Here is a 13904-nt window from a genome sequence, read left to right on the forward strand (position 1 = left end):
CCAACAGTTCTGGCTCAGAGAGAAATAAGAGCAGGTCATTGGCATACAGTGAGATGGTATGAGTATTAGTGATTAGTATAGTGTAGTATAGTATAGTATTGGTATAGTGATAGTATATAGTACTCTGTCCAATAGATACTGCCAAATGTTCAAGGGCCAATGCAAATAGCAACAGCGATAAAGAGTAACCCTGTCTGGTGCCTCGCTTCAGATCAAATGCAGGAGAGTGTAAACCATTTGTGAGGACTGCTGCTTGTGGTGCCCTGTATATTATTTCTAGATATTATTTCTATCCATCTCACAAAGTTATCCCCTAAACCCACATGTCGCAGAACTTCAAACAAATATTTCCACTCCAAGAGATCAAAGTTTTTTTTTAGCACCCATAGAAATGACCATGGTCTTACATTGAGTTGTAAAGCAGTATTGTGCGATGCCCATGAGCAGGGCCGTACCCACCATTGAGGTCCCCGAGGTTCGGACCTCGGTATTTTTCCAATAACAGAAGTTGTAAAATAATTACCTTTGTTGTTGTTTTTGCATTTTATACTTTTTAATATACAATTAAATAACAGTGGTGCTATTTTAGAGAAAAAATAAATACTTGCCTGTTCTAAGTTCCTGTGAACTGTTGTCAGGGCGCTTTGCACTTGAGCCGGATGGTTCATCACTACGCTTTCTTTTAGTACCTATCAGAGAATTTATAACAAGATATATTTTTTATTTTACAGAATCGGTCAGTAAAACATCAACAATAGAAAATATTTCCTACCATGGCTAGTCATTGTGGGGTGAATGATGCCTAGAAAAAAGACAATAAACATTATCATACATACAGTCATATGAGTGAGTCTGTGTGCTGTATGTCAGAGTGGGGCACAGTTTATATTTAATTCTGGATGTGAACTGAAGTCTTATTTAATCTGGATTGTTTGGATAATTATGTACCTGATCAAATGTTCAGTCTCACAATGGTAGCAACAAACATATCATAATTGTAATAAATCTAAATACAGTTACTGTTGTGTATGTTTGTATTAGTGCCATATCTTTAATTATGAAATGTATTAGTCTTGTTTATTGTCGTGTGATTCCTTGTGTCATGTTCTTGCTTGATGTGTCCCACCCTGACTGGTTTAGGCTGGTTCAGACTGGTTCCAAACAATGTTTTTGCACCCTTGAAGGTCACATGAAAATAAATGACAGATTATGAGAAAAAGATGTTGTTTTTCATTGCTCTATTTGCCAAGTGTATTTAAACCTCCAGAGTTCACACATCAAGGACCCTTCTAAGTGAGTAGGGCATAGGGATGAATTTGCCCTTAGTCCTTGTATAACCTAGTGCTTCCCATCGTCTTTTGTTGGTTATGGTATAAAATTTGCATGCTGTGTTTTGTTTCACGGTTCAAGGTTAATGTGTATTAACAGTTTATCACAATTTCATCGGACGGATTATGTCTTGCACATTAGGGCTTAAACACACAATCTGCACTTAGATCCTTCTTCCGATCTGATCTGTCATATTTTAATTATTGGGACACCCGCAATGCAATTCTCCAGAATCTCTGTACATGCTACAGCTAATCTAGAGAAGATTAGTGCTCCCAGAAATGACTAAAGTAGCCAAACCTGTTCATGTGAAGGGGGTGCCCCAATACTTCTGTCCATATAGTGTATGTGTGTGTGTGTATGTGTGTATGTGTGTGTGTGTGTGTATACACCACATGCATAATTATTAGGCACGTTTATATTCTGATGATATTTTTTTTCCAAGCACATTTTACTAATTCCAAACCACATCGATCTTAATAACTACTATTAATTTTGTATTTAATAATTTATTTAATAATTTATGAGTGATATATAATTGTCCATGAAGGCTGGAAAGTGAAAAACTCATATTCAGGTGTGCAGAATAAAATGAGCCAAAAAAAGAGATTTAACTCAGACTGAAAAGTAAAAAATGATTAAATCCCCATGAGAAATATTAAAAACTAATGCAATACAGAAATTGCAAAGTTAAGACATGACCATTGGTCAGCAAAATGCTCACAGGTGGAAAAAAAAACAGGTGGAGAAGAAAAGACAAACGTTAACTGCAAAAGAATTAAGAATTCATGTGAAGAATTAGGTGTGAAACCATGAGGAAGCATTTAGTCTCCAGTGCCACTATTTTCCAGAACTGCAACCTTCCTGGAGTCTCCAGAAGTATGAGGTGTCAGGTTTGCGTCGTGCCTAACAACACCCTTCAGCCGCGATTTATTCACGATACAGCACCTGTACCTTATTGCTTACACACACATATATATATATGCTAGTGGCTAAGCTGTCTTGTGCTTGGCAAGCCCTTCTAGATAAATTGTCCTGGGCTGATCTACTTTGCCAGGAGCTATCTGAACCTCAGCTTCTGCTGGATGGGTTAGAGATGCCCAGGCAGTCCTGGATCTGGCCATGAAGGAAACCTGAGCATTTCTTGACCAGCCTCGTCCATTTCCAGACTTCTGACTGCATCATGTCCATTCTTCCCAGAGTGCTCCGATGTGCGTTCCCTAGGACTAGCTCGTGGGTTAATAGTCTCAAGTATTTGTTAGTTCTGTCAACATCTCTAGTTTCTCTGTGTGTGTTATAAAATCCAGAGCCAGGTACTGCTGCTTGTCCTCTACTCTCTGCTCTCCAGTAGTGAATCCTCTAGGAAAGATGACCAGACATGTCCTCTTTATACCCTTTATAAGCACCACCAATTTCTCCACATTCAGGGACATGCTCCTAATCCTAATGTTGACGGTCATTTTTCAAATCTATCGTTTCCTCTTATCATTGGCATAACCTTAACAACCATAACAATAGCATTGTTCAGCATTTAATTACTGTGCATTGGTAAAGAATTCAAAAAGGCCAAATTACATGCAACAGTAGAAACAAATCCCCAAATGCTTGATTGAGTCTGTTAACATTAACCAATAGCACGCACAAACTAGTGATCGCAGCCAAAAATGAAGAACAGGTTTTGAAAAAAAAAAATATATATATATATATATATATTCTATAAACTTTCATCAGACAATTTATTTATTCAGAATAAGGTGTACTGATGAACTGTGCACAGTAAGACCAGAAATGCACATAAATTCTTAATTTCATGTTGACTTTAACGAAAAAAATACTCATTCAATAAGATTCTAAATAAATATTTAGAAACATTAAAAATGCACAATTACTCACGTGAATGTGTCAGGACTACACTAACTGTAGCTATCGAAACAAAGCATTAGCTTTACATGAACTACCAATAGAAACTGAAGTAATCATGGATTTAAATGCTTAAACATATTTCATGTCAAGACAGTATATAATTGACACAAAAGCAGTTTGATGTTCAATATATTTCACAACTCATCCACGTCATACTTTGATTTTATTCAGTTAAAATGAAGAATATTCAGACATTTCAGTAAAGCAGTTAAGTCATACTAACTTACATGTATGTCTGACTCAAAATATCCATGTAATTGTAAATGGTGTAACCAATAGAAGTATGTTATTTAGACATTTTGCAACTGAACATTTTTGGGAAAATCATTGTTCAAATAGTACATCTGCAATAAAGCAAAGCTTACATTTATAAAGAAAGCTTAAATAACACGTATGCAAGGTTAACAAAAAAAAAGTGTTGCAAGCAAACAAATTCTGATCGAAACAAAACATGAATGCGTGTCATTTTACACTAAAACCGATTCCCCTCACTTCCACTCTATAACACAGATTATATAAATATAATCACAATAAAAGTTATGAAATATTACTTTCTCTGATTTGCCTAGGAGAGCACAAGTGATATTTTCTAGTCAATGAACATGTTTAAAGGTATTGTGTACTATTAGATTTTCATATGAAATTTTAATGTCAAAAAGTTCCAAAGCATAATTTCATGCCATTTCTAATCAATGCAGAGACACAGCGGAGGCGACGACTTCAGCTGTCAGTGTTCCCTCTAAGCCGGAGTTCAGCTAACAATGATTACACAATAAATCATGTGCATATTATGAAGAAATGATCAGTGATGAAATAAACGCTCTTCTCTGTCCTTTCACTGCTATTGAAGAATGTTTGAGATGTGATGCTTTAATGCAGACGTCCAGCACAAACTGCGCTGCTATAGAAAGGTGTCTTCTGGGTAAGAGCTGAACGTCTTTTTGTCTTTCTACAGAATCGCTAGTACCAAGTATGTTTTAAACTTGCCATCACATACAATTAGGGTTATGTACTTAATCATTTATTTTTTCTAGTGAGGAGTGTTTAATAACACATACAGTTAAACCAAAACTTATTCAGACGGCAGATATAATGTGTGATATTTCTTTACTAGTGGGTGCAGGACACTGTAGTTCATTTATGTAAGTGAGGATAGCAAAATAAAGTGAACCGTGACATATTAATCACAAAAATTCTTCAGAGGGCTACCAGTAAAATTTGTTTTGACACTCTGACCTGAGCATGTTTTGTTACTTACCTTTCTATCAAAGTTATCTGACACCATCAAGATGAGTTTGTCTGACACTGTTTAACTCCGAGTTCTTCTCATATTTTATTACCGTTTTCTCAACTATAGTGAATAAACGGTGATATAATGTGAGAAATGTTGAAGGTGTCTGAACAGTTTTTGGTTTGCCTGTATGTTTTTTGCTGTAGTGAAGCGTCGCTGGCATTAGTTCCCCGTGTGTATGAAACACCTGGAGGAGGTGCAGCGTGACGCTGCAGCAGACAGCTATTAGTGTTTCTGTCGACGCTAGTCTAATGCATGTTAATGTTCCTGGGCTCACTGTACCGTGCCAGAGGTCACCGGTGAGTGCTCTGAGACTGCAGCGCTGCAAGCTAACCTGCTGTGTGTGTGATGATGAGGAGGCGTAGAAGGAACACTGAAGGGTCACTGGGGTCACATCAGCACGTCCAGGTCGTCGCAGTGGTCCTCCTCCTCCGGGACTCTGAGAGACAGCACCTCCTCGTTCAGGAACAGACCGCTCAGTCTCTCCTTACGAGCCTGTCTCTGCTCCTTCAGCTGACGCTTGCGTAAAGCCTTCTGCTGCAGCTTCCTCTGCTTGGAGCGCTTCTGGAAAACACCACGCACAACAATCAGTCCATCAGTCCATCTTAAACTAGTCTTCTCTCAACCTTCTCAAGACGCCGCCGCTCATTCACTTGCATCAGACAGACTCACAGAGATCGACTCGAGCCGTTCCTGCATGAGTGTTAGCATCACCATAAGACCCCTTTAACAATGCTTCATCAGTATTTTAGAAAAGAAACATGTAAAAGGAATACGATTGTTTTAAATACATTCAGTCAAAGCACAAGTGAACTGGACAGAGCTAGTCACTGCATATCCCTGTGCTGTCGGTCTCTCTCACCTCAGGAGGCTTCTCTTGACTGCGTTTCATAATCTTACGGATGACTTCTTCTCATTGTGGTGGAGAATTAAATCTTTTCTGTAGAAGAGTGGTGAATGGAAGTGACAGAAAGAAAGCTCATACTGTTCTGTCTAAAATGCCTTAAAGTTTTAACAAGGTTTTATATCTCTGTATTGTATTTGTTTTGTGTGGTAAATATAGTCTCTGGCACATTCACATGTAATTAAACTCGTGAAGAAACCGAAGTAGCATCTGTTATTTTCACCAGACGATCGAGTTATGGCATTTTGATTAAACGTAACAAGTTTTTTTTTTTTAATATATAAAAAAAAAATTAAAAAAAACACATAACATAACCCTAACTAAATTAAACAGACATGGACGAGTCCTTCTCAATAATATACGTATATCATGCATTTACAAAAAAAGTGTGAATTTACTTTTCTTGCCAACTTAAGAGATAAACATTAGTCTGCTTTGTTCTTTAACGACAGTAAGCAGTTCTTAAAAATGATCAATGAAAGAGAGTATAACTGGTTGCTGAAACCTGAACTTAACCAGCAGTGATTTAAGCACCAGTCTTGAGGAACATAGAGTATGGCCTTGATCTGAATCAGTATCTGAATCAGTAACGCAGTCCCCTGTGAAGCACTCACTCAGTGACAGTTAATGAAGCTACACACCAGGATGCACAGCAACGGAGTGTAAACATTCAAACAGGATAGTTGTGTAAATCCAGTTCCTGTCTTTTTCTTGTGGATTATATGCAAATATCTTAAATATAAATATCTGAACACACGTGTGACTATCAGTACTGAATGAAAAGCAGCATGCTGAAGGTCAGCGGCTGCGCTGTGTTTGATCGAGACGGATCACCGCGCTGTGTCTCGGAGGAGCACCTTGGAGTCTCGTATCCTCTCTGCGGCGGAGGCCAGGTTCCCGTCGCTGTGAGCGCGGCTGATGCTGGAGGCGGTGGAGGCGCTGCTGCTGCTGATGCTGCTGCTGGTGATGCTGGCGTCACTGCTGCTGTGAGCGCTCACGCTGCTCGCCAGGCTCCTCTTCACGCTGCGCTGCTGCCGCGGACCGTGCTCGCGGATGTAGCTCCGCACCTGCAGGAGACACCACATCAGTCTGATCTCTGGACAACACACCGCCTTCACACAGATTCAGTCTGGACGAGTCAACACTAGTATCACAGAAAATCACACGATGCACACAGACCCTGATTCCACGTGTTTGATATTCCATGTTTCTTTGGGAGTTTGTTTTGTGTTCAGAGTGATCTGAAAGACTCGTAGTGTGTGAACCCAGTTCTTTTCTGTTAACCAGAGTGTTATGCCTTGTGGTCATCAGATGCCCATTTTACACAAGCTGATATGACTCTTTAGGGTCTTAATGAAAAGTCTATAACATACTTTGGGTACAATTTCTCAATGGTAGTGTAAAACAACACCATTTTTACCCTGTCAAAATCAGCTCTGTTCACAGCGAGCCGTTTCGGTGCATGTCTCTTTAAATGCTAATGAGCTCTGCTGACCCCGCCCCTCTCTTCCGTGGGGTGAAGCAGTTCTCTGAGACTGTTTACTTTAGCCGCATTCATTGTGACACACATCAAGAATCTGAGAACGGCTTGATATGAGAAAGGGGTTATTATTTTGGGGGATTTAAAAAAAAGAAGAAGAAAACAGCACTGTGTGGATTTTTATCATTATAGGGTGGATTGTGTACACACACTGCCAACACACGTTTCAGTTCAAACAACATGTAAAAGTGAATTTAGCATCCGATGACCCCTTTAGATTAGAATATGTTTAGATTATAAAAAGTTGTGTAACATATTGCAAACAGAGTGCTGATGATCAGCCCTGGCAGTGCTGTGGATGGAGGAGTGCTGTTTGTTTTGCAGGAGGTGTTGAGTGTAATTAATCACCTGCTTGAGCTTTTCATCGGTGAGGCAGTTCAGCTCGATGATGAACTCGCTGTCCGTCGGCAGAATCTGTGCGCTCGGGTCGATTATTTTTATGATGTCCAGCTGCTCCCGAAGTCCCATCTCTGTGCTCACTTTTCGACTCAAATACTCAATATACTCCACCTGACAAATGAGAATCACCAAAGTGAGCTCACACAGACACTAAAAGACACTTGACTGCAAAGAAACAGAATAACACAAGCAAACGCAGTGACACGGCTTCCTTTCTTTCCTAACGGTGTCCAGTTAAACATGTGTCATCATATATTTCAGTATCACATCAAGCTGTGCTAGTGTCACTGCGTACGCTGCCAGGAGTGAGGGTTTGAGACCTGCTCGTCGTTGGTCATGGCGCTCCAGGGCAGCTCGTCCAGGTTCCGGTGCGGTTTGTTTTTCCGTTTGGCCGCGAGGCAGGGTGAGCTGGGCACGCTGGGAATGATGTCGGAGAGCACATCGCTGCCGCTGGCTATATCACTGCCCGGTAACTGCAATAGAGATGCAACCGGATTTATCACATTACACTGACCACAATCATTATCAGTATTATCATGGTGCTGTTAAAGTGTGCTGGGAATCTTCAAAAAGTGCAGACACATAAATTGTTTCACCAGGTTTTATATTTAAAATCAACAAACAACAAGTAAAATGACTTTCTGATTGCATAAACACTAAAACAACAACATTACCAATGTCTAGTTTAAGCACTCTTCAAAAACCCCCTTATAATCAGTAAAGCCGTCTATACACGGTTTGATGAATGGATCTCTAACATCATACGCACATCTGCACGGTGTTGTTTATGATGAGAGAATTCGTGAGTGTGTGCACTGAACAAAAACTCATCTGAAGGCCTCTGATTGGCCATTGCCTTCATAAGCTCAACAGACTCGTGTGTGATTGGTTATAAAGCACAACACTGTAAAAACACATGGCGCAACTGAGCAGATCTAAATTTAATGCTACGGTCAACACTTTTAATTTCATTTTCATTTTATTCGCGACAGCCGTAATGGATTTAGTTTAAGTGTACAGCAGCATTTGAGTCCGTGTGTTGCCATACAGCTTCTACAAGCGGAAACTGAGGATATGCGGACATTACGTCATTGATAGGCAACAATGACCAGGGATGAGCCATTACTTAAAACTTACAAATCCTTGGGAACTTTTGGGATAACGCAAGTACACAACTGCATGAAGTATATCACACCGTCCAAGTAGTTTTTGGATATTTTATTACGAAAATCTTACATATTGTGCCTTTTAATAAAGAAAAGTGTTAAGACAAAATGATAATTGATTTATAAATGATGTATTTTATCTGCTCCATAAATAATTCTGGATAGCTTATCTGAATTGTTTAAATGTGTAGAATCCACATAAGCTTGTTTTTCATCAGCCGGTCATAAATGACAGCAGAGCATGTAAATCCGGTCTGTTTTATGTCCAGACAGAAGCTGCACACAGACTGAATGTGAATGTGAGTCTCTGTAGCTCCACTCTCTGACAGCAGGGGGCGCTGATGGAGCAGCAGAAGTACAGCGGTTTACCGTAAACAACACTAGTTTATTAGGTGTTACATGAAGTGAAGATGAAAACAAAATGCCATTGAATCTTCAGAGGTGCATTCATATAATTAATTAATTCATATATTCATTTGTATAATTCCCTCAGCACTCTTTAAACCCTCACAGCTTTTCCACCGTTTTCACACAAATCCAAACTACTCTGCTGCTGTGTGCACCTGTAAAACCCTGCTTTATGCTGGACAGTATTTATTTATCCTCTGTTGTTTGAATACGGTTTTAGTGATCATTAAAATATGAAACGGTAATACTAACCATGGGGAGTTTAATCATGATTTATCATCAGTCCTAATGTGCAGTCCATCACACAGCTGTGGCTCAGCGAGCGCAGAGACGACTCACCTGCCACTCGAACTCGCTGTCGGACCAGTCCCAGTAAGTGCTGATGGAGGAGGACACGTCGCTGCACACGCTGCCCTCGGGGAACAGCTCAAAGGAGGCCAGCTCCTGCTCGTCCAGCAGCGAGTAGCAGTCGTCCTGATCACACACAGACACGGAGGAGAAGAGCTCCTCGCTGCAGTCTGAGCTGGCCACGCTGGTGCCGCAGGAGGTCAGGTGCCACCTGCACACACACACACACACACAGATCACTGACCAACAGAACAGCCCTCGCCTGACCCGCCGGCTCCAGATACTCGGCTCACTGCACGCTGCTGGCAGAACGAGTGTGAATGCGCACGGGGTCATTTTGAGCTACGGGCAAAAAAAACGAGAAATGTTGATTTGGGTCGAATCTGAGATTTCCAGAAAGCCCTCGTCTAGTGATCTCAGAGCTCCAAAATAGAAATTAAACATCTAAAAGTATCTTTATTAGTACGTTTTTTGGGAGGAGTACCTTTTCTCCACTTGCTTCCCGCACTCTATCCTGATACACACAGACTTACAGCAGGCTAAACATATTTAAGGATTCACTCAAACATAATCTGTTATATCTTAAGTGAACGTTTGGGGAAAAACATCAGATGTGTAACATTATATTAGATCCGTGCATCACACTATGTTATAATACAGTCCGTCTGTCTCATTAATGTTAATCTAACGATAAAAGAAAAGAGGGAATCTCTCGCTGCTTGACTGAACAGCTTTTGTAGTTTTAATAATCTATTTATTTGTAATGAACACACTTAAGTGATTTTTACTATTTGTTTTTCTTACTTGAATGCTTAAGATTAGAGGTAAAATTATTTGTTTATTTTTTTGCATCTGTGATTTTGCTTTGGAACCTTAAATCAGTTTTTCTCTAAATGTACTCCAAACAGGTGTAGCTCAGTCATTTTCATCCGATTCCAACAAATCATGCATCATTCTGACGGTCTTTTATTAGAGAATGTAAAGGTTTTTGCACATTTGCTGCTTGTGACGGACTGTGCCAGAGCGTGGCTCACTGACCTGCTGCTGTGGAAGTGGTGGAGCGGGTCTGTGCGGTGGCACGAGGACAGCTGACAGCCGAAGTCACTGACGTCCAGCGTAGCATCTTCACTGAGGTTCCCTCTCCGAGACAGCAGCGGACACGGCTCTTCTGGAGCCAGGAACTTCTCATAGACGTCCTCAGACATCTGCAAGCTGCAGCACAACACACAGCGCATCAGAAGAACTGAACTGTGCAGTGCACACAAACCTCTTTCTCTGTTTGCTTTCTTTAACTGCGCTGAACATGGCACACGTGATCAAACACAAAGTATCTAAAGTGGCTAGTAAATGGAGTTTCATGCTCTCCAATCCTGAAATCAGCCTGTCATTTAAAAAATGATCATTAGATCAGACTCGTCGTTCTTTATGACACTGAGCTTTGTTAATTTTAAACTTCTATGATTTTTACCAACAAACAAAAAGACTATTAAATAACAGCAACCATTATTTAACCCTGTTTGCATCTGGAGCGTATCCATTACACATCGTTAAAGATAGTAAATGTACTTGCAACAGCTGGAAAACTAAACACGTATCCCATTGGGCTGCTAATTAATTCATTTAAAGGTGCAATATTTGATGTGGATGTTGCATCCGGGACAAAATGATTGACAAGCAGCCCAACGATGATTACTGACGATATAGCCAAAGATGACAAGCCACTGAGCTGGAGGTTATAGTATTATGTATTAAACAGCAGCCCAACGGGATACCAGTCTAGAAGCAGCACAGCTATATCTGCAGCAATAGCCAACAATACATTGTATGGGTCACAATTATACATTTTTCTTTTATGCCAAAAATCATTAGGATATTAAGTAAAGATCATGTTCCATGAAGATATTTTGTAAATTTCCTACCGTAAATATATCAAAACTTAATTTTTGATTATGATGTATAGGTATAGTACACATGTCTTCTACACTAGCACTGCTCATGAGAGGGCGAGTGTGATGATCAGTTAGCGGGCCGCATGTAAACACACTGCTGCAGGCCTAGCTCTCACTCACACAGACTCTAATCATCTGTCAGGCCTGAAGCTCATCACTAGATTCTCTGTTGAAGAATCAGTAAAGTATGTCGTTCATTTAGTCGGAATATAATGAGTAACGTTACCAATATTTCTTTTGTTTGTTCAATATTTCAGCAACTCGGATCTAATGATAGCAGCGCTTAGCCTCCTCCGTAACCTCACACTCTGACCCGCCTGCTAACGGCTCTCTGAGCGCGATAAGCACCGATGAAGGATCATATTAGTGTCTATTTCTCACACATACCTGTTGTCGGATCTGTTTCAGGGGTTTATTATCAGCGGCGCAAACATCGGCTCTCAATCCGCTTCCGCTGCTGACGTCACACCCGCCAGCTGATGCGCTGCTTCTTCTTCTGTGGTTCTGTGGCGCGTCGCGTCCTGTGCGCAGATCGCCAGCTACCGCGCGCTGTAACCATGACTCCACTGTTTCGAAGCGTTCGAGTTCACCGAGTCGCCTTTTTAACGAGACATTTCGGTGATTAAAAGGATGAGTAGTAGTTAATAGTCTCTTACTGACCTGTTTATACAAGCTGTCCATAAAACAAACAAAACAAGCCCTGCGATTAATAATAATATATATATTTTTTTAAATCACATATTATACAGACACTTCATTATTTTAATAGTTTTAATGTATTATACTATACTTTCAAGAAAGTATTTGCATTGAGTTTGTAAAAGCTAGCTTTGATGCATTTACACAGTTCGACCAGCAGGGGTCACCAGCGTGTGGAGATTCGAAGCTTCGAATCACTGAATCATTCTGCGAAGCAATCGGTTCAATTGATTCGAAGCTTCGCAAAGCTTCGTTTCTCCCGTTTATTTACGATCAGTTATTTATTTCCTTGTTTACTCTTTCCTTGACAATTCTATTTGTACTCACACATGTATGACAATTAATATATGTGTCTCTTTTATATATATTTACACGCTAAACAAGTTACATTTAGTAATGGTTAATTTTAACCGAAACATGATTCAATTAAATTAGAAACGTGTTTACACTACACATGTTCCTTCTCTGATAAAGCAGCATGCAGCATACAGTCTTTAGCTTTTACAGGAAACTCTGCTAAACTTCAATATAACCGAAACCCTGTGAATCCCAGCAAACTCTGTTCATCTGAAACACACACAATACTACACCGCAACATTCATTCTCCTCACAATCTACTGAGGATTAATTTATTAACCCATTTCACTTCGCTAACTTCACTCTTGTGCTTTTACAGTAAATATCTGGAATATATCCAGAATCCAAACACTGTCTGTATTTACAACACATTAGGACAGACTGTTAAAGCTGACATCTATGAACTTCTCCAGAGATTAGAATTCAACGAGTCAGATTAATAATCGAATTTAAGCGTGCAGCTCATGTAGAGACGCCTTATCTGTCGAAGCAAGTCTTGAGATCTTGAGATATATATCGTTTTGAGTTGAAGTAAAGCGCAAACAGAATGGTCTGCTTCTTCCTAGAGACTGTATAGAGCATAGTATTAAAATAAAATAACTGAACTCAGACCAGAAATAAGGTCAATGGGTATTGAGCAGATTTCATTGAAAGTACTACTCACTGATCTATAATAGAGATCAGTGGCACTACTACATAATGCCCAAATAATGTTATTTAAAAGCACTATATAGAGCCAGCAGGGCTGAAGTGATGTAGCCTCCCCTCCAGCAGGTGGCGCAGACTGACCCCGCCGCGGGAGAACAGCGCAGAAGAAGAGCGCCGCTGCGGTCAGCTGATGATGAGGAAGCAGCTCAGGGGAAGATGGCGGACGCTGTGAGTGTGTTCGGAGGAAGAGCTCCTGCAGAAGTGCAGCAGCTGGCGAAGCATCTGAGGAATCTGGACAGAGACACTCTCTCACAGATGCTGAGCGGTCAGGCACACACACAAGCTCTTTAGCGCACAGCATGCGACTCTTGTGTTACACATTAGGGAATAGAAACTGTTTGCGTAATGTCTACAAGCGTTTACGATGGTTTTTTTTTGTTGCTTTCATTACAAATTCCATAGGCTGTTTATTATTATTTTTTTATTATTATTGTTGTTGCAGCATGGTTTTACCAGAAGGAACATTACTCTCTTGTTCACTATTCCCATAGTCTGTGATTGCAGATAAATATATGATTGAACATTGGTGGAGCAACACATTTTGTGGGGAATAAATGATAAAAGTGTCTCTTGTAAATGCATGTTTTACTGCACACTGCATTGATACACATCTCTTCAGAAGGGTTTGTCCTTTTCCTGAAGTTTATTTCCATGTAATACTTTGTTGTTGTTCTTCAATGAATATAGTGATTAATGTTCATTTTAAAAGTACAGAAGAAGTAAAGTGTTTTAACTGCTTGAAAGTGATCACAATCATTTAACATGGATTACTGTAGTAGATAAAATATAATTATATTATATATATATATATATATATATATATTAGGGATGTGCGCGACGACTAATTTGACTGACGTTTAAACGAAAGTTTTGTATCCGACTA

The 13904-nt window shown here is 39.9% G+C and overlaps 2 protein-coding genes and 1 long non-coding RNA gene across 3 annotated transcripts in view; 1 reads left to right on the plus strand and 2 right to left on the minus strand.

Moving 5' to 3' along the window:
* Positions 1-607: 607 nt before the first annotated feature.
* Positions 608-13904, minus strand: part of LOC107753219 (uncharacterized) — a 13918-nt gene continuing 621 nt past the window's right edge. Inside the window, exons 2-4 of the long non-coding RNA XR_001641443.1 lie at positions 12469-12472; positions 773-802; positions 608-689 (exon numbers count right to left, since the gene is read on the minus strand). This is a non-coding gene — a long non-coding RNA (uncharacterized LOC107753219). The remainder of the gene's footprint in view (positions 690-772; positions 803-12468; positions 12473-13904) is intronic.
* On the minus strand, positions 4885-11733 carry fam199x (family with sequence similarity 199, X-linked). The gene is made up of 7 exons (XM_016569341.1): positions 11645-11733; positions 10347-10520; positions 9300-9519; positions 7707-7859; positions 7336-7497; positions 6305-6514; positions 4885-5107 (listed from the first exon to the last, which is right to left on the minus strand). The coding sequence occupies exons 2-7, from the start codon at positions 10511-10513 to the stop codon at positions 4934-4936; spliced, it is 1086 nt and encodes a 361-aa protein (XP_016424827.1). The 5' UTR covers positions 10514-10520; positions 11645-11733; the 3' UTR covers positions 4885-4933.
* commd5 (COMM domain containing 5) overlaps positions 13134-13904 on the plus strand; it is a 7606-nt gene continuing 6835 nt past the window's right edge. Inside the window, exon 1 of the mRNA XM_016569343.1 lies at positions 13134-13286. Within this exon, the coding sequence (XP_016424829.1) occupies positions 13178-13286 (109 nt within the window). The 5' untranslated portion in view covers positions 13134-13177. The remainder of the gene's footprint in view (positions 13287-13904) is intronic.

The sequence above is a fragment of the Sinocyclocheilus rhinocerous genome, unplaced genomic scaffold (genome assembly GCF_001515625.1).
Source record: "Sinocyclocheilus rhinocerous isolate Xijiao unplaced genomic scaffold, SAMN03320098_v1.1 scaffold1402, whole genome shotgun sequence".
Lineage (NCBI taxonomy): Eukaryota > Metazoa > Chordata > Actinopteri > Cypriniformes > Cyprinidae > Sinocyclocheilus > Sinocyclocheilus rhinocerous.

Coding starts and splice junctions, on each gene's coding strand:
- fam199x (XM_016569341.1), bottom strand. CDS start 10,513: ATGTCTGAGGACGTCTATGAGAAGTTCCTGGCTCCAGAAGAGCCGTGT. Junction 7,860..9,299: donor ACAGCGAGTTCGAGTGGCAG/GTGAGTCGTCTC, acceptor TCTCTATTGCAG/TTACCGGGCAGTGATATAGC. Junction 7,498..7,706: donor CCATGACCAACGACGAGCAG/GTCTCAAACCCT, acceptor CTCATTTGTCAG/GTGGAGTATATTGAGTATTT.